General features: G+C 39.7%; 1 protein-coding gene across 3 annotated transcripts in view; it reads right to left on the bottom strand.

Moving 5' to 3' along the window:
• The window catches only part of AFF2 (AF4/FMR2 family member 2), a 350,925-nt gene that overhangs the window by 131,320 nt on the left and 196,338 nt on the right, over nt 1–23,267 (bottom strand). For all 3 annotated transcript variants that reach the window (XM_029996601.2, XM_029996599.1, XM_029996600.2), the window contains exons 5-7: nt 10,590–10,676; nt 7,463–7,499; nt 7,146–7,197 (exon numbers count right to left, since the gene is read on the bottom strand). In XM_029996601.2, coding sequence (XP_029852461.1) covers nt 7,146–7,197; nt 7,463–7,499; nt 10,590–10,676 — 176 coding nt within the window. The remainder of the gene's footprint in view (nt 1–7,145; nt 7,198–7,462; nt 7,500–10,589; nt 10,677–23,267) is intronic.

The raw sequence follows: 23,267 nt of genomic DNA, 5'->3' as shown, positions 1-23,267 counted from the left end.
AAATAACTTTTTATTTGCCAATTTTCTAGGCCCCCTCCTGTGTTTTCCATAACATGGATTTTAATTAAACAATTGGTTTGCACCTACCAGAGTAAGGCTACAGACATCTCTCTCCTCCTCCAGGGCTACATCATTTTTTTGGGAAGCTGCAGTTACAGCATTAGGAAAGTCTCAAAATGCATTTTTCTGAGATGCATGCACACAAGTGAGGGAAGCAGCTCTTCCTCTAGGAATTTAGAACAGTAATTAGCCTGGCAGTGGGGAATATTTTCCTTTTTCACTGTTTGGGAGTATCTATTTGTAAGGTAAAGCTATTCTGAATCTGTGGCTCCAAGGGCTATCCAAGACGGAGGATAATGCAGTGAGCATGGCCTAGCCCCATGGGGTGCTGTGAGAACTTCACTTCATAAAAAATAAGCCCTCTGGCCACAAAATTGATAGGCTTTGGAGCCCTGCTGAGCCCTCAGCCCAAAGGATAATGGTAGCAATATAAGTTCCTCTGGATGGAGAGTGTAAAGCTGAGAAAAATGTAGTGGATTATTGGGGTTGTCAGAGGGATTCAGAGGAAAGATGCAAAGGATTAAGTTGTGATATTAGGAAAAGTGGCTGTTAGTCTTACCTAGGATATTTAGGACACAAATTGGGAGTTTCAAGCCCACTCTGGTATTATGAACGCCAAGATTCCCGGCAAAATCCATTCTTCTTTCAAGCTTATCACCCATGTCCGATTATGACTATTTTGCAGCATGCTGCAGATGAATCTGGGTGACAATTTTCTCAGTTTGTCTCAGGCTACTGAAGTCTACAAAGCCAGTAAGATATGACAGTAAGAATGAACGGGACTAGAGCAAAGAGCATCAGGAAGAAAAAGCCAGAGAGAGAAATGGCTTGGCTCTGAACCTGAAAATTACTGACAGGTCAGAGTTAAGACAAAAGGGAACAGGGTGAGGTCCAAATTATGGTGGCCAGAAAGCCAAGCAAGAAGTTAGTTTATATGCATTTTATCAGCAAGTGTGCAGCTTGCAAAACAAATGGGTGGGAGAGGTACTGAGTGCGGTGGCTTCCTCTGCTCTATCCTCATTTACATTTTCAGATTTATCAAGTACATTTGTTTTTCAAAATGAATGTTTGAAGTTGCACTGAAGTTCGGAAGTGATTCCATCCCACAGAAATGTAAATTGGGAGGTCAGTTTGAGACTCGCCTTAAGCCATGAAGGCACAACATACGCTGCTGCCCGTGGAAAAGCTCTTTAAATACAAGGAAACCTGTGGCAGATTTGCAGTCTAACCAGTTTCCAAAATGGGAACTGATACATAGCGGGCAGGGAAATACCTCCCGAATCCAAACATGTTAATGTGTCTCGATTACCTGTCTCTATTAATACTGACACTTCAATGGTCACAGTTCAGTGGTTGCGTATATTTGGCAGTGATGCAGCAGTGCATCCTACTTGAGAACAAAGTATTTCAACTGTTACTCGTTAGTTAGGGCAAATAAATGTTGAATTTTTAATGGGGGGTTATACAGTATCAGAGGAAATTCAAATGGTTCAGTGCTTACTTGAGTTGCAATCAGCAACACTGGCAAGAATGCAGTTGGTTAGCTTGTTTCAGGCATTCTTAAAGGCAGTAATTATGTAAGTCTCTGATAGTCAAGAAAAATTATTCAACATTGATCAGCAAAATATAAGAGAGTTAATTTAGTTCTGTTCCCACAATCTTTTAAACTGATTTATAAACATGTCAGGAGAAAGAGATCATGGAAAAGAATGTATTAGGAAATAACTTTATTTTGACAGGGAGGTTAAACTGTAAGTGAGCCAGCTGAATAATGAAAACAAAAGTCTAATTTAGAAATTATTTTGAATAATGGGCTTATCTTCAAGGATACAGGGCTTTTAATTACGATGCTGGATTTTAACCTATTTCACAGCAGCTGAAATATTTTGCAAGTTTGCTTCTATAGGCAACTGTCCATAGCAAATGCTTGTATGTTTTATTCCCAATTACTTAGTACTTTGCTCAAAAGGAAAAGCCTGTGGCAGTGAGGAACAAAATGATACAATCTTGACTATCATTGCTCCAAACCCCAGAACTTATGAGGCAAAAGGATGCAAAGCAAACTTCTAACTAACAAAACAGTAAATATGAAAGATGAATGACATCTTACCAGAGCAGACCCTTCTATTTTCATTTGCTATTTGTCCCTTTAATATGGTGCACTGGAGCTCCCTAAAGATTAATGGAGTTCCAATTACATGCCACTGTTGTTTCACTTATCATAATTTGTACATGGCAGTGCAAGTCCCTTGTATTCATGACTTTCCCAGTTTACCCAGAGGGAATATCTTTGCAACTTCCTACTTCTAACAAACAGGCAGTACTTAGTCTAATGATTAAAGCTTGCCACACTCGCTAAGTGAAAATTAACGTATGCTATAAAAGAAAGCAGGCTATCAACACTGTGGGATCAATCGACACTCTTATGCTTTAATATGATCGATTAAAAACTGTAATTAGAAATACTAGTATTTCAGCTTCTTCAGTGTATTACACCTGGGCTAGACTGTGACTGGAACTTAGATACAGAGTTGGATACATAAATAGAAACATTCTTTCTATTCCAGTTGGAGATGAATTTTACATTTTTGGTTCATGTGATTGCACTGGAAATGATGCATCAACATTGAATGGATCCCATTTTTTTAAAACTGATTCCCTTCAAGGTTAAGAATTCATCAGTGCTTCTTGATTTCAACGTTCTGAATAACAACATTACTTGTTGTCACATTATCCAATATACAATCCTTGGTGTAAAATCCTCTTGATGTCTGATTACTCTTCATAAGGACCTCATGCTGATTCATTTCAAACTGTGAATTACCTTTAATTCATAGCTTGAACATGCTGCCAAATTTTGTTTTCCATGCTCCCAGGTGGCTGTCCCTGACACAGTGGAGAACTTCCAAAAAGCCATTAGATACTTACGAAAAGTAGTTAGATGTCAAGAAGCACATTTCCATTTTCAAACAGGCTTCCATCAAGTATTATGATAATCTTTGGGATTAGAAAAGTGCTGGTATTTACTGAAATTTTTTTAGAACTGTGAAGTGAAATCCTGGCCCAACTGAAACCAGTGGTGAGCCCCCTTTGAAAAATCCTTGCTGAAATATCACATAAAAGAGTTTCAGCTGCCTGGGTTTTTTTTGAGCCCACTGTATTTAGCTGTTCTCTAGCCCCCACACAGGTTGTGTATCATTAAGTATGACGGATAACAAAAACTTATAAAGATAAAATAAATTGTTTTTTTCTGATCCATAAAAATTTGCTGCTCTAAGTTTTTAATGGTTTCCGGTAGCTCACTGAGCCCATGAGAAGGGCCTTTTAATACTGTATTAATACAGTAAGTATAGGAAGTAATTTTATGACAGGGGAAGAATACCATTATGATTACATTCTTCTTTTTAGCTAGGCTTTTATGGAAACTACCCAAGACTACTCTGCAGTATGATTTCGAAACACAGGATGTGCTTGATTAAAAAGGTTCTGGGTAGTTTCCAACTGGACAGAGGCCAAATGCTAACAACCAAAACAGAACAAAAGGACTGGATGTTTGAGGATGACATACTTGCAGTAGTAATTATATAACAGAAACCTAAGTCGCAGGCTGAGTTTGTACCCTCAAATTCATGGAAGTTGACAGAAAATCCTTCTCAGTGCAATTGGTTGCACCTTATCTGTTCCTGCTTACTATGCTTCGTAATAAACTAATCAGAGTAGACTAGCTGAAAACTGACTGCGCAGTACCCAATAGAGATTTACAGTGAATATGAAATTTTAAAAAAGGGAAGCCAAGTGCCATAGTTTTACATAGCCTGATTTCAGCTATAAAAAGACACCACGGTATACAGACACATGTGTGCACATCAGTGTTCGAAATTTCATTTTCAAGATTTTTGAGTAGAAATTAGGTCCTGCGGTTAGTTACATGTACACATACTCACGTACAACAGAGGTGCAGAATTCAGACACAGTCCCAACTACTCTATGTTCTATTTTACCTGCTGCAAAGCATTGGGGATTGGGTTTCTCCAGCATGTGGATGTAATAAAGTACATTGAAATAGTATAAAAAGGATGAAACTCGTAGTTCAGAAAGCTTTACTTAGACAAGAAGTCATGCATCTTGCATACCCTTACAAAAGCAAGACGTTGGTCAATTAATCTACCTTGCAGGATGTTGCCTCCATTCCTCCCCCTAGAAACACGCACCTGAAAACTTATCTTGCAAAGATCATACATCCCTTTGGTCTGATCTTCCATGATACCAATGTTTCTACACCTGAATTCTGCAATGACATACAGGCAGCTTGGCTGCTGGAGGAGAATATAGCATTATGAAGGTAAAGTATCTTTGTTCTGCACGCATCGCTCCACTAGTCATGCTATATCTCAGCGATATGGTGAATGCAAGCACATTACTACCAATTCCTACGGATTTCTAACAAAGCCAATGGAATCTATAAGACCATCGCTAGGACCAATGTAAATGGAAAATATAACTGAAGTTTCACTTGAATTGCATGTAAACTTAAAAAAGTTGGGGAATATCTAGAAACATGTCCAGGTTAAAAGGTCTCTAACAAAGCATACAGGGGGACAAACCCAAATTCAGTCAGATTTGATCAAACTGAAATACAGGTAACAGATCCCACTGACAAAATATATAAGGAATTGGTGGGGGATACAGTTTTGAAGTCAGTAAGATCATGCTGTGTGGTTGAAAATGTAGCAACAAATGTTACTGGGGATAAGTTGGACTGTAATTTCACTCATACACTCCAATATCCCTGAAACTGACCAATGTCAGAAAGATTAAATCCTTAACACAACTGCAATCTGATAAATACTATGTTATTAAAATATACAATGACTGCAGGAGCAGTCAATCTATCAGGGTTTATTTGGATCGCACTATCCAGCTCTACTTGATACCATTACGTCTTTCTGCCCCACTCTCTGCTTTAATTTCATTATGTCCTCAAGTACTGTAATTCCCAGTGAAGGTGGTGGTAACTGCACACGCAGATCTAAAGAAACAAATTGGCCTCGTAATACCAAGTCTCACAGTGGACTGCCTTCTAACCTCCCAAAGCCCTATGGAAATTCTTAGAAGCTGCCTTAACAATTTTTCTGTGGTAAAAGAGAAAAAGTGATAGTAATGGGTTAGCTGATCTTCATTTGGAAGCTAAAAATAAAAGTAGCTTTATTGCAGCTCTGATCTCTCATGTGTAAAATCTATCACCTACCATAAGAAGGCAGTTCATTGCAGCAGAAATCTGATTGATAGTACTGGAACTTTAGATCAAGCAGCAGAACAGAGAGCAACTGGTTCATAAAATGTACTCAGTGTCTTTGGGTTTTATATCAGGCTTCCTATAGAGAGCTTTGGTCCCATTAAAAGCACTATATACCACTGAGCTCTGAAGTACTGTTCTTTTGAAATTCAGCTTATAACAATAAACCATGATTGACAAGTCTATTACTGTTGGTTACAAACTATTGAAATATTGTATTTTATGGTATACTCACTAAAATATTTTTCACAGTGGAATCCAAATACACTTGCTTTAGGAGAAAAATAATTTTAAGATGTAATAATATTTTTTTGCTTTTTTTTTTTTTTTTTTTTTTACTATGGAATGTGCTTGATGTTAGGTTTGGATCACTTAGATGTTCTGAAACATGAATGCACCCATTCTGTTACCAAGAACAGTGGGTATAGTTGGCTAGGTTCTTTAAAAAAACCAAGCCATTACTGGAAATCAAACAGCAAAGGGCAAAACCTGATTTGTTACTATGTTTCATAAATAAATGCTATTCATGCAAATTAATCTGTTTATCGTTAGCATTCCTATCCAATTCTCATTCAATCTGAAGAAAAATCCATTTCATTTTAAAACTGAGTTAGTCGTTTAACCATAATTTTGTAAAGTTTTGCTCAACAAACTTTACTTGAATGAGTACTTCCATGACTTGAGTTTATGAGTAACGAACTGGACCTTCAGAGCCTAGTGAGTACATCAATGGATTCAGGACCGACATCTAGTCTAGTCCCGTATCTCTTACATGGTCACAGACAAATCACTGAACTCCAACAAGTCCTTTCCTGTACACAGACTTGCACTAAGAATCCATACATTTAAATTAATTTTAAAAACATATGTAGGTATCTCCACATTGATTTTTCTTCTCCTATAGGGATTTACTTAAAATTGTGTCCTTAGTATATTAAGGGGAACCACTAGAATAATTTTGAAGTAATTTTAAATGAACACATTGTATTTACACAAACGTGAGTTAAGCTAGTGCAGTTCTAAATTCAGTAGTTTAAAACACTTGAACACTAAAAAAAATAGCAGCTGTGAACTGAAACCAGACCCACAAATTTTCGTAAGTATAAAAACAACAACCTACTTTTCAAAGTTATTATTTAATTCCTGTTTGTAAATTAGTTTGAAATCCTAGGGTAAAAGCAAAAAACCAGTGCAGTCTCAACTCACTGCTACATTATTGCAGCCTTACACCAGAGAAGCACCAAAGAAAAATGGTTTAACACAATGGAGAATTAGCTCTTCCACAATTTTAAACTGTCATATTCATAGATCATCTGTGATTTTCAGCTGTTTCAAAGTGTATGAAACTCAAGACCAGCTTTTCAACACCAGCTAGTAGAATCATTCCGTATGATGTGTTTTACTCTCTCTCACTGTATGAATGTTAAAATTCCTGCATCATCTGTTCATTGGGTTGCATTTTCTACTGTAAGAGGCTTAGTATCTGATGAGAGAAGCATAAAAGTGATTTAATTTTGGCAAGCTGTACAACTAAAATCAGCATTATTTCTGCTTAATAAACTCATCTTTCACACATAACTCTCTTAGCTAATGCTTAAAAAGAAGAAACAGTAATAAGCACTGAAAACATAAAACTGGTTTATGGCTAATTTTTAAGGACTACTGAGAACACCTGAACACCAGGACAAGATTATGAGCAGAGCCAGATTTTTGTTACCTTTGGAGAAATAAACTTATTCTTTATGATAAATTTAAAATGAGATTTAAAGCTGGAAATAATAATACTTACGACTTTTGTGGCACTGACTTAGTTGCAACTTTCCCTGCTGGATCACTCCACTCTGCAAACAAAGGAAACACATTTTCAAATGTCAAAAGATTACTGTAGAATTAAAATGCACCCAAAGCTGTCAGCCCATCTAATTATACTTGGTTTCACAACATGCCACAATGCATAACATGCAATAAAAAAATGGAACTGATCTGCTTTAGCACCATAGAAATTAATTTTTTAGCCTTTGTTTTAATGATGTTAAGCAGGAAAAAAAAAAAAAAACCCACCAAAAACCAACCCTGACTTTTAGGACTAGGATGATAAAGACCTACTTTGTACATTGTATCCTGAGGTCAGATGTTGGGAGTCCTACAAAGAAGAACACACAAAATGTCAGCATTAGTTAAATAAGATGAAGAAGGTAAGATATATCTTGGCTTGCTAGATTAAGGGCACTAGCATTACACAAACAGGGAAGGAGATGGTATAGGGAAGGGATCATGTGATTGTTAGGGCAGCACCAGTGACATTAGTTTAAAAAAACATTAACTGTGGAGACAGGGCACCACTGAGGGACCCCTTCACAATTCAGACAAGAGCTTGTCCTCAGCTGCTGTAAATCTACATAGCCCCTTTGTGGAGACCCTGCATAGATTTATACCCGCAGTGGCCCTAGCCTTTTCCAGGCCTGGCCATGGACGTGTGTATGAGCCATCTATGATGTACAATTTAGACTGCACCATGAATGCAACCATCCATTACATTCAGCTCCACTGCCTGCCTTTCTTTGATCTCACTGCTTGGAAATACAGTAACCTTTTATTGATAGTCACTGTTTTCATTTGGTCTGTGACACACAGGATTTGATAAAGACACAGGAAGCAGATCTTCACCTAATGGAAACTGGTCCAAATCCAGTGAAATCAATGGAAGTACAACAACGTTAAACCAGCAAAGAATCTGGCTTGTAACACTGAGCATGCTAATGCCGGGATTCTTGTTGGCTCACAATAACTAAGCTGCTTCCTTAATGTTTTCTTGCTCAGTTTTTTCTCTAGGCTTTATAGTCCACAGTGATTGTAATCAGCTTTCCTTCCAAGCAGAGTTTCATCATTTGAAATTAAGGTGTTATTTACAACCTCATCTTACAGCCAGGCACTACTTTGCTGGAAGTGTTAGTTCTGTAGGATGTTAAAGTCATTAAAACCCTCACTGCACTTCCTCTTAGGGCATTATTAGTTCCTAATATTATACTTTGCTGTCAGTCAGTCCCTTGTGAAGTAAATCATGCCCTAAGAGTAAACATGGCACTTTAAATTTGAATGTCAAAGGGATAAATTGTTCTGATAAGTTCCGCCTTTTTTATCACACTTTTTTATATATGTTTCTCATGAGGATACTTTTTTTTTTAATAGTTAAATTGAGAACTTCTAATAGCGCCCGTCTCTGGTTTATATGGCTGTACAATCTAGCCACTTTATGTCTGAGATCTATAATTTGGCTAGCTATAGTTGATTTAATGTGGTGTTCTGAAAAGACGTTTCAGTTGTATTTTTTAAAAGCAAAACTAGCAAACTTGGAAACATTTATGTGCTTGCGTATTTCCTGAAATGCTAGCTCAAAAAAAAAAAAAAAATCTGATTTATATTTTGTATTGAAGTGATATGGTCAAGAATTTTAGGATCAACATTTAACGTGCCCAGAAATTAACTTTGATGTGGATCTTAAAAGTTCAAAGCAAACTTAATAGAAACAGAAAAGCAAAACAAAATTTTAGCTTCTCTGAACCTATGCTTATACTGCTGCCAATGGAGATATTGGCAGTCTGCAGGACTTAGACCAGTTTCTGTAGGGCCCATCAAAAAACAGTGCTAGATTAAGACATGGTATAAATTAAAAAAAATACAGCTTCCAGTGGGCAAACCCCTCTACTCTCCCTGTATTCACACAGGTCAGACTCCACTTTCACCTAAATGGGTTCAACAGACTTTACCTCAATTTGCAATGAGGATATACTCTTGTATGATTATGATTTCTGATGCTTAATGCTTCAGCAGTTAACTGCAGTGACAATGGCAGTGCTAGAGTGGTAACAATCACATTCCATTAAAATAAGGCATTCTGGGCACTGGCTTTGTTTTTTTAAGGAACCACAGATACTGCTAATTTCATATGATTTCCAGTTAAGTATGGCGGCTGCACTTCAGACAGGGAAATATTTGCCAAACAGATAAAATCAGTAAGAGGAAAATCACATTCCAGCTTCTAAAACAGGATATGATTGCTTGAACCATAACGTCAAGCAGTACCAGTTTTATAAGCTATTTTCCAAGGTCCTGCCTTTAGAAAGAAACTTTTAGGTAGCTCCATGTCAGACTGGTGTAGATTTCCTGCCCTGAGAAAGTTCTCCGCTTCTCCAAACATCATCAGCTCACAATTGTGCAGGTCCCAGCAAAAGATGCCTCGGGCAATAATTGTCCTGGGTACAAGCTTGATCTCTAACAGTGCTACCAGAATCATAGCTAGAAGGCAATGGAATTTGGGCTAAAGGCATGTTCAAATCATACAACTTAATGATTCACTGCGTGTTAGGTGAACTGCAGGTAGTCTCCAGGCATGAGCTTTTGACGTGGCAAGTGCTGAGTGCATCCTTTTAACAAGGTCAATACTGAGGTTCGCATTGCGCAACTTTGTGTGCCCTTGGAGTATGCACAGACAGATGCCATAGCACTGTTCACATGCAGAAACATTTTAAGTCACCGTAATTTGACCACGCAGCCTAAACCTCATCGTGCAATCAATCACTAAGTAGGAACACACGACCATTTCAGCCATTGCACTGCACAAATAATAATGGAAGAAAACCAAACAAATAAAATGTATTTCCAGTACCTAAGGGGGGCCTACAAGAAAGCTGGAGAGGGACTTTTTATAAGGGCATGTAGTGATAGGACAAGGGGTAATGGCTTTAAACTGAAAGACAGTAGATTTAGATTACATGAAAGAAAGTTCTTCACTGTGAGGGTGGTGAGGCACTGGAACAGGTTGCCCAGAGAGGCTGTGGATGCCCCCTCCCTGGCAGTGTTCAAGGCCAGGTTGGATGGGGCTTTGAGCAACCCGGTCTAGTGGAAGGTGTCCCTGCCCACGGCAGGGGGAGTGGAACTAGATGATCTTTAAGGTCCCTTCCAACCCAAACCATTCTACGATTCTATGATATTTGTACTTGAAGTAGAAAGACTCTTATAACAAGAGAGATAAATTTCGCTCTGCTTCCACTGGAATTTCTGCAGCTTTAAATAAGCAGTCCTACTAGTAACAACAGTCTGATTGGGAATTTCCAACTAAAAATAGTCTTAGAAATTTTTGAAAATGGAACCAATTACAAAAATAAACTCTCCAGCGAAGAACACTCAACAGAACAGAATGTTAATCAGGTCACTGGTAATAGCCTATTTGTACCTTGCTTGGGATAGAAAACTTGGTCTGCTCAGCCTTGCCAGGAGTGTGAATAGCAGTAAGAGGAGGAGGCCAGGAATGGGTCATCTCCTAGGGAAGAAAATAGACATGTTTTTGAAAACAAATTCATGTACATAAAGAAGAAAGAGAGGAAAAAATGATCACGTATTCTCCACTGAGCCTGGAGATGCAATTGCTTAAGGAAGCGTCACCACCCATCCTTATGTGGTAGATGAACACCTTAACTACCCAACAGGCAGCACCTCCTGGGAACGAGGGTGAGGACAGGTTTTACTCTTGAAAATTTTGACCGTCTGTGTCTTCATCACGTGGCAGCTGACTCCACCTCTGTGGTCAGACTGTCAAGCTGTATGAATGAAGCCATCAGACGTATAGAACAGGGTTTTACCTGCAAAGCCCAAGCAGGAAGTGGATCCCTCCGGTACTGCACTGGATGCAACCCTATAGAAAATTGCATGGTGGCAAAATGTAACCCTATTCAAGATTGCTTAGTGGCCAAATAAACCAGAGGCAGGTCTAGAAAAAGGTAGAGTGGGCTTGCAGCATGAATGCGTGGCGTAGAAGAGATCAGGGACAGTCCCCTATGCACCAAAGCATCTTCTCATAGCACTGGCCATAGGCACTTACTGTGGTATGCAATGTCACAGCATCAGAGCACTATCGATTCCATTTTAAAATGCGGGACAGAGATGAGGTGATTTGCACAGGGTTACACAGAAAGCCCATACTTAACTAGGAAATCCAAGTCTCTGGTGAAGACCTGCCTACCAGACCATCTAAGCACCACGCTCATTTTCTGTATCAGTGTGTTAGTTCATCATTTGTACACACATGTTCCAACTATCTTCAAAGAAATCTCCTGGATGCCCATGCCTGTGAAATACAAGCAGAAAAGCACACCTTGCTTTTTCATACTGAGGCCTAGAATCGCTGTCCCACCGAGCTCGGTGGGAGCAGACTGGGACTTAGGTTCAGGGTAGGGGGAAAAATCAGTAAAACAGAAAAACTGCAAAAATGTTGTTTTAGGCAGAGCTTGTAAATGGCCTTCTAATGAGTGTGTTTTATGGTTGATGCTGCTCCATTCTCTCTTATCTTTGTTTTTAATTTAATAAATATTCAGAGAGGCAGTAATACTTGTCTCTGGTAATCTGTTATATCTTTGTCTTGGTTGTTTTTCTTTGCCTACAAAGCTCAGGAAGGATTCTTTCTTGAGACAAGGGAGACAAAGAGCAAAAGAGGGTCTGGTCTAGGAAATTTTGCATGCAATGGCCATAATCCTGACCGCAGTAAACTAAACTTCCCAGCTGCTATTTTACACTGGTCAAGCCCAGGGCCGGTCACAACAAAGCTTATGAACACACAAATTTCTGTAGGTAACATGACAACCACTGGATACACTCCACAAATAAAAATATAACATAACTAAGAAAATATAACTTGTCAAAAGGGCCGTGTGGTGGGTCCATTTGGGCTAAAGACATAGCCTGGGTGGCTACAGCTGGATGCTAATGTATAATTCACTGAAGATACAGCCAGCAAGTTTCAGGTCTCCAGTTGTCCCTCACAAATCATGTGTCATACAGGAGGTTAGGAGAGAGAAAAGAAAAGAATGCATCACGGTCCTCAGTCAATGGGACAGGCGGACACGTAAACTTCCCCCAAGCTCCTGTTAGACACTGGTATTTTATTGAAGCCCATCAAATTTCCACCCTTAGCAATGCTGCTACTGCAGCAAGGTCTGGCTGAGCCCCTCAAGGGACAAAGCCCAGGTACGACCACTCCAGAGAGAAGCCCTCACCCAGTCCTGGCAGAGGCAGGAGGGCAGGGCTGGTCGGCAGCTCAGCCCCACTGGGCTCTGCTGCTCTGCCTCCACCAGCGCAGCGTACCATGGACGCACTTGCAGCTTATCTAAAGGGCCACGTAGCTACAGACAGTGCAGCCTGGGGCCAAGCTTTGCCAGTTCCTTGTGCAAATGACCCAGGGACAGAGGAAGGTGCAGATGTCTCTGCACTGCTGAATGAGCTTTTGGGTTTCTGCCTGCGGAGCTCAGGGCCTGTTTTCATTGCAGAAAGCACAAACGGTAGCAATGAGGAGGAAAGAGGCAGCTAGTGAACAGCTCATCCCTCCCGGTGGGTGAGGCCGCGGCAGCTCAGCGCAATGATGAGAAGTACACTATTATATCGCATTGATTGTTTGACCTCTGCGCAGAGGAAGGCAGAAAAAGACTTAAGCATCCGGTGAACTTTTCTGTGAGATAATATAATCCAAATCCTTCTGCCTCTGCCAAATCCTATGCCATAGAGGATGCTTTGTGGCATATCTCTTCATAGCAAAACGATGAAACAGAGGCTATATCACATAATTAAAAGAGGGACAGGCAGCCTGATTGAAGGCAGAAATGAAGCATATTCTAGAACGGCAATTATAGGCTTGACCTCGGTCTCTTCCTGCCCACACATAAAAGGCTGGACAGAGAGCCTAGGATTCATGGGAAGGTGATGCCAGCAAATATTTCATAATATTCACTGTCAGAATGCATCTAGTGCCCACGGTGTACCAACGTGGCAGGCTGAAGTGTAAGCAAATCTAGTCATCTCCCTGTTAGGGGACACCTGAGCATAAAACAGCAGGAACAGGAAAAATGAGTCTGCTATTATTTGAGGAAATTCAATTACAAGGTAAGAAATCCTGACTCCACTGAGGTCAGAGGCAAAAGTCAACTTCAGTGAGGTTAGGACTATCCAATCTATGTGTTTCCAGTGTGACCTTGAGAGCATCAAAGTCTATTACAAAGGTACAAGCTAGCTACATTGAAGCATTTCACTTCTATTATCACTGTAATAAAAATTATTGGATAGAAAATTCCAGATAGGACCACACATGCAAAACACCACAAGTATTTAAAGCTCAGCGCATAAACAAACACTGTGTGTGGAAGTCATAAGGAAGCATACAGTTACTTAAGGAAACATAACTACATCTACCTACAGATAGGTGCCGCAGCACTGCTGACCAAAGAACCTTGAATGATCGTAGAGAAAGTTTTGAGTTTACTCATCTGAAAAATGTCACTTCAAAATCTATGGGCAGCAACCCCACACCGACCACCACAGCTGCATATTATGCTCACACAGAGCACTACTGAGCTACAGAATGACATGCAAAAATGGCACTGCACTGTTTTCAGTGAAGGGTCAAAACCCCAACCCCACATCCTGCAGAGAGGTAACTGTTTGCTTAACTCTCTCCTACTCTGTTCCTTAAGCACATGCACATTACTTTGGAGAATCAGAAGAAAGGATGTCATTTGTTTAATCATCCACATGACTTCACCATTCTTTGCTATGCCCTGGTTTCTTTTGGAGGTCCCTCATCTCTAAGTACTTGCTAAGCTCTATTTTGTTTAACTTTTGAAATCTGATATATCTACCTTCTAATATGTTATGACTATAAAGAACCACACAGATGTTGTGTGTGTTGTGTATGCATCCATCCATTAAGATGTATATATAATCATCTTGGTTTGTAAACACCTGGGAAAGGAGGCAGGGAATTGCATTCTTTTTTTTTTTTTCTTTTCTTTTTTTTTTTTTTCCCCCAGGAAAAGTTAAAAAACTTTAATCAATCCAAATTTGGAAGTATTTAGAAATTCCTGGAAGTAACAATAATAAAACCAAGCATATGAAATGCTTTAAAGAGGAATTTAATGGAAACAAAGTAATCCTGCAAAATTGAGTTAGGATTTATTTTCACATGGTTTGGACTTAAAATAATTCCAAAATCATGTTAACTGTTGGAGTGGGTAGATGACTGCTATGGAAGCATGCATTTTTTTATAGACCTGGAGATTAAATGAGAAAGCAAACCTGCACAGTTTGTTGGCTTAAAAGTCACTGTGGTCCTCTGATGTAGTAACATCAAGCATCCTCCTTTCTGAAAATTATTTAAACATTGTTTTAATTGACTCCATGTGCTTTATTTATTAGAGCTAGGCATGCTCGTCTCTTCAGCTAAGTCTGCTTTTTTCAGCTATAAAAGCCCTCAGGTAAGTAACTAAGAAGGAGACATGCAGATGCGATCTAACGAATCACCAAAAATACAAATACTCCAAGCAAACGTTTTAAGGGCTGCAGAGGTACAAGGCCAAATCACGATTTAAATGGAAGAAGAGGACTGGGGAAGGATTTAAGCTTGCAAGTTTCTAAGGAAAAGGTCAGAGCGAGAGAATTGAGTACAGGGGATATGGGGCAGATGGTAAATAGCTTTACAAAACCAGTCCCTAAAATTAATAGCCGCCTTCAAGATTTATTTCCTTTCTCTGTATTTCAGTTTTCCATCATTTCCTTCTTGTTCAAAAGAAAGTGTGCAGTGTTTTTAAATACAGATAAAAGCACTGAGCCAGGCTCTAAGAGGTCATTATGGAAAAAAGCAGCTAGGCTGTGTACTCTGCGTTCCTACTGAGGCAGCTTCCCTTCCTACAGTGCACTCTAAACTGCTTACCCTGATCTAATTTGAAGTCTCCCAAGATATAGGGCTCATGCTACTTCCCTTGGGAGAATTGAGGGGAGACATAAGAACAGCCTTCAATTACAGAAAGAGCTGTTGCTAAAGGAGAGAATAATCTGTTCTCCAGTTTTATGGTGGATATGAACTTAAACTGCAGCCAAAAAGATTCCAGTTAGACATAAGAAAAAGCTCTCCAATGGAAGGACCGTGCAGCACTGAAACAGATTCCTCAGAGAGCTACACAGACTCCATCTTTGGAGGAACACACTTAAGAACAGATTAGCACACATCAGTCAGGAATGGCTTAGGCAGAATTGATTCCTGCAATGGGGCAGGAATGTGTAGTAGATGATGAGATTTCTAAGACCCTTCCCAGCCCTTTTTCTTGTTCTGTAGTTTGATAGATCTCTGTTGGTCAAACACTACCCTTACTGCCTCTCTTGGGGACAGCAGAACCACAAAAAGGCAGAAGAAAGGAACAATCCCGGTGTTTTTCTTCTGTGGCATTAGAGTCCACAAAGGCAGTTTCAGGATCGACACTTTGCCCACATCATTAGAGGGCAGCCAGAGGAGCAGGAGGAGGAGCAGCCCTGCACACATTGCTAGCAATAAATGCAGTCAGAGGCCGCTGCTGCTAGAGACCTTATCTGTGGTATTCTCTCTGTCAACTGTCCTTCTCAGTCCTTTTAACTTTTAGCTAAATCTGTTACTTTAAACTTTCTCCAATTTTTGGTTACACAGTATGTTGAAGTTGCATTCAGAAAAAATTAATATAGGATGAATAGATGTTCTAAGGTTATTACAAACTTGATGTTACAGCTGGTGCTAAGCAACCTACTGCCTTGATGAAATAAAGATAACTAAGTGATTTACCATTTATTAAAGACTCTATTAATGATTTATTAATGTTTTATTAACTATTTATCAATGCAACCTTAATAAAAAGCGTGTCTTGTTTCACAGTATCTTTCTGGTTTCTGCATTCATACAAACCTGATCAAACTCTCTCTGCTAGAAAGCCAGTAATGCATGAGGGGCAGCCACATTTTATGTGTGTGATGCATACTGAATTAAAAAACATCTCAACCTGTTTCATCTTTGGGGAAAAGGCTAAGGAAAGAATGAATATATAGATATTTATACACGTACAAGCAAGTGACACTAAAGCCTACAGGAACACAAAGGCAATAAACCTACAGGGTTTTTTTCATTCATATTCCTTATGAAGTAATGGAAAATTTGCATGAGCAGTTGGGAATATCCTGACCAGTAATCTGGCCTCCTTTATACTGGGCCAAAGGCTTGCTGAGAATGGGATTTTGATACATTGTCAGTATTGACAGGGACATGATAGATAGATTCATGGATATGCATTTGATTATCATGTTTCAGCACTTTAAAAAATTCTCAGCATCAAAGGGATACCACATCTTTTTTCCTGTAAGGGAAAAAAAAAAGACTTCAGTGATGGCCTGATGGCCTCCAAGAGAAAGTCCGTTTTCCTGGTATGGATGTTAAGGCAGGAAGCTTTTCACTCATGCAAATGTTTTAGCAAATTTATTACCAGTGGCTAGTGCCCAGTACATATTTTTGGAGGAACAGTGTGGCGGCATCTGTAATGATGCCTTTGTCGTACTAGAATTTATCTTGCTACTGTACCAAAAACTACTAGAAAGCCATTTGGAAATACAGTGCATACACCCATGAGTTCATTATTGAAAAGCTAGAGTTTGTTCTACAAAAAGCAACCATTTCCCTGACCATAATCTGGGACGCAGTGTTCACCTTGTGGGTTTTATCAATGACAACAAACAAGTTCCCTTTGCCCAGCTGGGGAATGGGATGCATTCCATATCCTCCCATGGTAAATTAATATTCCTTTCCATATTAACATGAAGGGGAAAGACAGACAAAAATGATATTCAGTGAAAATGAATATAGAAATTGCTTTAGAAGCCAATAGGGGTTGACTATAAACTTTACAACATACGTTTTCCTTTCCTACTTCGTTAACATTTGGAAATTCACAAAGAAAGTGATAGCAATATGGACTGCTTCTGTTGAGCTTCTCAATACTCTCTGACTCCCATATACCTCACACTTTTCAACGTATTTTCCTCATACTGTAGCTTTTGTAACTAATAACACTCATATTCTTTGCTTAGAGCATTTAGAAAACAATAAAAAATAGCAAATCATGATTGATGTACTTACTGCTCTAACCAATCTTGTGTATGTGAAGAAAAACAATGCTCCATTACAGTGAGAAGGTATCTCAGCTCAAGAGGCTGTTTTAGGGGGAGAGTAATGAAGCTACACCACATGAACCTACCACCGGATTTCCAATTTAACAAGTCCATCACAATCCTGAAAGTAACCACAGCCTATACAATAGTGTGTCTACGCTGTCAAATGATTTAGCTTCCTGCTGGGTCCCGGGCCCCAAATGGTCCATGCTGTGCATGTAATAGTTCATTCCCAAGGCTCCTCTGTTAAGCAGGTTGGATACTTCTCTCCAAGGGGGATGAGGAAAATTTTCTTCAGGGTCCACCTCAGGAAGATTATATGGTCAAAAACTGTCCTGAGTGTGGCTCACACTGCCCAGGACTGTCTTTCAAATCAGTCTCAAGAAGCTTTTGTGCCCTCGAGCACCTTCTCACAGTTCTTGGCGTTTTCAGGAACATGCAGCACAAGCCCCTAAGGGTCCTGCTGTAGAAACATCGTTACGGTGAACTGCAACAGAACAAGAGATCCGCAGCAGCTGTATCCCTGCTCTTGTCAGGCTTAGGTTATCTGTATGAGTAAAGTGCAGGAAGGACATGGGGGGTTCACAGAAGATAATCGGTGAAGTAGAATCACACAGTGTAAAAAATGAAACAGAACCTTACAGGAAGCACATGGGAGAGCTCTCTTGACGAATTTTATATGATGAGACAGAATTAAGAGTTCTGTGGAAAAGTGAGGCCTGAGAAATCATGAAATCAAAGGTAGTTGCATGCTGCATGTATGATTGCCTCTCTGACCCACGCTGTCTTCGTCTCAGACCATTCCCTAAGCTTTCTAGTGAAAGTCCAAGAGATGTGCGGGAGCCAGTGTTGTCTTTGTGACAGGCCACGAGCCTTCAGAGAGTCCAAAGACAGGCATGTACTGACCAGGAATAATGACACTGAGGTAACGCCACTTCCCATCCGAAAGAGGCAGGAGGCCTCTTCTCTATTTGCAGAATATGTGGGGTTTGTTAAGGATAGGCCATAATGGCTGCATGCAAGGAGAGGCTGATCGAAGCTTTGAAGTTTTGCCAAGCACATGTGAGATGCTGGGCCGTGTGAGGTATTCCTGTTTCCATATAACTGTTCTTTTGGACAGATCTACTGACAGGTCAGGAACATGGAACAGCCAGAACGGGTCAGACTCGAGGTCCCACTCATCCAGGGTGCTGGCGGACAGTGGTCGGTGCTGTGCCTTTCACAGGGCACTTCGAGAACACCAGAGCAATTGTGAGGGTAAACTCCTGATCCTCCATTCTTACTAATTCTCAGCCATGCTGAGATCCTATCTGTTTAATACTGCATACAGAACTCGATATTCAGTTAACACCAGCTAACACCAGCTTGAGAGTCCTAAAAGTTAATGATACTTAATGATACGCCCATAAATATTCAGGTACTTGCAGTCACGTGTACTAAACCCCGTGTTTATGCGGGTGTATGCACAGAAAGCTAGGCATCCTTCATCTGTCACTCTTGGTAACTAAACTAATGGCTTTGTTGCCCAATGCGCAGTACCAGAGTCTTGCTGTGGACAGTATGGCCAATGCAGTACCTCCTGTTCTTGGCAGCTTCTCATCCCCACGGAGATGCACAGCCATATCCCATTGATTTTATTTATTCAAAATGATACTTGTTGGTAACCATCTCCAGGGATGGCACATCTAATTTTCATGAGGGCCCCAAGAGATAGGGAGTATGCATTGAACTGTTAAATACAACATAACATCCTGGCAGTACAACAGTATAATATAAACAAAGGCCACAATAAGTAATAAAAAGCTAATTCTTTCAAAAGTTACTAATACCAACATATAATTTCATCTCTGCAATTTAAAAAACATTGGCAACATTTCTCCAAGTAAATAAGCAACTGTGTTTTGAAACTATTCACTGCTGGCACTTGTTTAAGGGAATCTGGTAATTTGTTCCATCCATCCTGAGCTTCACAAGCAAAAAAGCATGTCTTGAATCGCCTGTTTTCTTCTCTGAAACTTAGGGTTCACACCAAGAGGAGAGCAGAACTATAATTTACAGTTACAAAACAAGACTGCACCTACCCTGAGGCACTCCACTATGCACATTCATACAATACATTACACCATCTCCTTTACGTTGCCAGATGTAATCAATTCATGGTTTTTTTAATACAAAATACAACAGTGAATTATGTAGTCACATGACAAGACCTTATCTATGTAATTTATTACAAAATGCATTTAATTTCTGGAGCCACTTATGCCAACGTTGTGAAAAAATAAAACCTCCAAATTCAGTATCAGGCAAAATTAAATTACTAAACTACAAGACTTCTCGTTCTGTAGGCTTAGCACAGAAACTGTTCAAGTTTTACATTGTGCACTAAGTTTTAGACCCATGTAACCAGCTTATAACCCACATCCTGACAATATGATGAAACTGAGTCAAAAAATCACTAGGAATTTGAAAGCATCAACTTGTGCCAGAAGACACCAGCTTTAGTCTTAAAACAGGAGCATCAATTATCTGAAATAGCACATAGGGGGAAATTAAGAAACCAGGTTAGGCAACTTATTTGAGTTTAAAGCTGAATTCTTTTGCGTAAGCCATGATTTGCTTTCATTAAAATTGGACTCCAAGTCGTTACTCATCAAACACAAAGAAATGAAGCTACCACACACTGCTGTACAATACACATTGAAATCTTTTACAAAAGCTGGGGGTTTTGCCTTCAAAACCAAGACTTTGCCAGATCTTTTTTATTCTGCTTACCACATGAGCAGTATTGCAGCGTGGGTTTTTCTGAGTGCATGTGCCAGGGTAGCATTTCTTTTTGATGTTGAGTGTTTCCCTCTCACATGGTCTCATCAACACGTCAACTGTAATGCCATTAAATCAGTGGTCTGAGGCTGGAGTGAAGACACAGTGAACACCTAGAAAAGCTCAAACCTGCCCTTACAGAAGTTGTCCTTTTTCACCATTTCCTTTTCTTCATCTATGTGATGTTTTCCCTACCATACGTCCCAGTTGAAAACTTGCTTCTCCCTTAGTGTATGAAGAATGCACACTCCCCTACGGAGTATGATTATCTTCCCAGTGCCTACATCAGAGACTATGAATGCTTTGAGGGCAAAGACTGTCTCATTTTTTGTCTTATGCAATGCCTAGGGCAGTGGTGGAACTTCTGAATACTGGCTGGAAACTGTGAACAGTGAATATTGGCTGGAAAATCTTGGGTAGACAACATAGCCAGCTTGATCAGCAGTCAGCGAGCCCTGGATGGACAGAAAACTTCAAACTGAAGCCTGATCATTGGATCCTCTAATTTGGCACCCTGGTTTTTTGTAACGTTAAAAGCTTAGCATGTTTGCCAAAAAATATACTACGGGTTCTGGTCTGTAACAGAGAGGTAGTGTCCTCGCTGCCTCTCACACTCAACCCTTTAATTCTCTTCTCTTACAGAAAGACCTAAGCAGCCACCTGAAACCCTATCATGCGACCTGGCATTTATTACAGTAATTTTAGCCTTTGGAAAAGAACAAACATTTCAGTCTGGATTTCCTTTTCCTCGCTTGTGCCTTGAAGCAGGTCTGTTCCTGCATCTGTGTGTCCCGTAAATCATGCCAACACTCTCCTTTGATCCACTCCTGCTAAGCTAACAGGTGTAGAAAAAAATGGATGTATGTTATAGAAGATGTTTTGATACAACATATACTTTTTTGGCATGTCAGTCTTACCCAAGTAAGCCAGCTTAAAGAGTAAAGAAAACCGAAGCCAAAACATGCTGAGGTCTTTTTTGATCTCCCTTAAGGTACGGAGGCTTCAGAGTATTTCTGGTAGACAGATTCCCACTGTCACATGCATGCATTTGATTCCTCATTTCCCAGCTCGTTCTTTCTTACAAAGCTACTAAGTCTGAGGTTGGAAACATTAAATACTCAGAACTGCCACTAAGACGTATGACAGCTGAGGATGCTTGGTCCCACAGAGAGCAATCCTAACGTCTGAAATCAGCATGTTCAGACTATACACCAGATTAATATATCCTCCTCCCATGCCTGCATTTTTTAAAACCTTCTGACAACAAACTACACTGAAACAAACTAAATCCTAAAAACAGGGCTGAAAAAGGGCAAAGTCCATAACCTTCCCATCTCCAAACACTACACTACTTTTTTTTCCCACAGGAAAACCGCTGAATAGGACACAAAAGCCACAGCACTAAAATGCAGTGAGTTTGGTGCTCCAGCATTTAAAATTATATATGTACATTACTAGACGATGACATGTATTGTCTTTGTTGCTTGTAGATGCCCAAAAAGGAATAGCAAACTGTTCATTAGTAATAGTTTATCAGGGGTCATATGAGCAATCTGGAACAAACTTGGAGCAAGCCCAAGAAAGGACCACCCAGCAGACCCATGGTTGTTAGTTAGCTCTAAGCAGTTAGTGCTATTTGCAACTCCAGCTGGTGTCAAACACTGACAATTACCAGTTATCATACAAAGATGAACTGGAATAAACCTGCCAAAGAATACTTTTTTTTTTTTTAGTACCAAGTGCAATGTATTATCATGTTCAAGCAATTACCAAAAGGAGTTGTTGATCTCACTTTGCTGGAGAGATACAAAGGCTAGATGCAGTAACACAGTATTCTTTTTGAAGCGTAACTTGTGTTATAAGTGAAAGACACTATAAAATGACAATGCTGCTGCAAAGGAGACAGAATGATACGTTTAGTCAAATTCCCAGTCTAAGCCTTTTCAAAGAGCACAAGCAGTTAGTATAACATTCCTTAGGGTTCCTGTATCCTTTCAAACATGATAGCTTTCTTGTAGTTTACACTTATCATATTAAGAAAAATGGTAATGAGGAGATCATGACAACTTCTTTTAAAAGCAACAATGACTCAATTGCCAAGGAAAAAAGGAGTGATAACTATTTTCATGGAAAGAAGCCTCCAGTGAACGCCTCACTGTTGAAGCTGTGTTCTTTGTTTTTGTCTGAACTCAGGAACGACAAGGGGCTGCTGTTCAAAAAAATCTGAGCACCAGTTTTCATTTGATTGGTACAACACTCCTTTTTCTGATAAACTGGCAGCTCAGACCTCTTATTGAAAAGATTAGGGACTCAAGAGGTTAGAAATGATAAAATACTGGAATAAGTGGGAAGGGATTAATTGGCTTGATTTAAAAAAAATTAAAAATCACTACTGGGAATGTTCTCCTACAAACCAAACACCAAGTTTTTTTTCTGAGACTCAGAAGAATATTTTTAAAGGTTACTGTACCTTGGGGTACACAAACAACATATTCTTTAGCAGGATATACTCATGGCAAAGAAATTAGTGGACTACAAAGCCCAAAGGGGCCTTTAACAGTCAATGCTTGTGCAATAAATTCCATCGGAAGATCTCAAAGCATTTCTCACAAGAGATCAGTACCTACCATTTTCCACCTTGGCTCCATAGGTGAAATTTGGTTCATGCCTTAAATCACCCACTCAACCAGCAGCAAATGCAACGAACACTACCCTACCTTTTTTTAATTTTCCCATTAGCAAACCATGCAAGTCTCCTAAGTCCATGTGTGTCCATGTTGTTCCTGTTTCACCCTGCAAAGTACTAGTAGGTATTATTTCTACCTCCCCGCCCCAAATATTTGCTTAGACGTTGCACAGAAATTGTGGAACAGAGGAAATATTTAAAGAAGAGCTGTGAACTGTTGAGAACAGGGTTTCTAGTGACACCTACACCAGAGCCCTCACCCTGGGAGCCTTGGAAGGCAATACAGTAACACTTGCAGCAGGTAGAATAAACAGTGTATGCAGAATGTTGAACAAATGTAAATCTGGGCACTTAGGTCTGAACTTCAGATTCATGTTTGTAGTCAGTTTTTATCTCTTGCCT

The sequence above is a fragment of the Aquila chrysaetos genome, chromosome 21 (genome assembly GCF_900496995.4).
Source record: "Aquila chrysaetos chrysaetos chromosome 21, bAquChr1.4, whole genome shotgun sequence".
Classification (NCBI taxonomy): domain Eukaryota; kingdom Metazoa; phylum Chordata; class Aves; order Accipitriformes; family Accipitridae; genus Aquila; species Aquila chrysaetos.
This window is presented reverse-complemented; position numbering and strand designations above follow the sequence as displayed.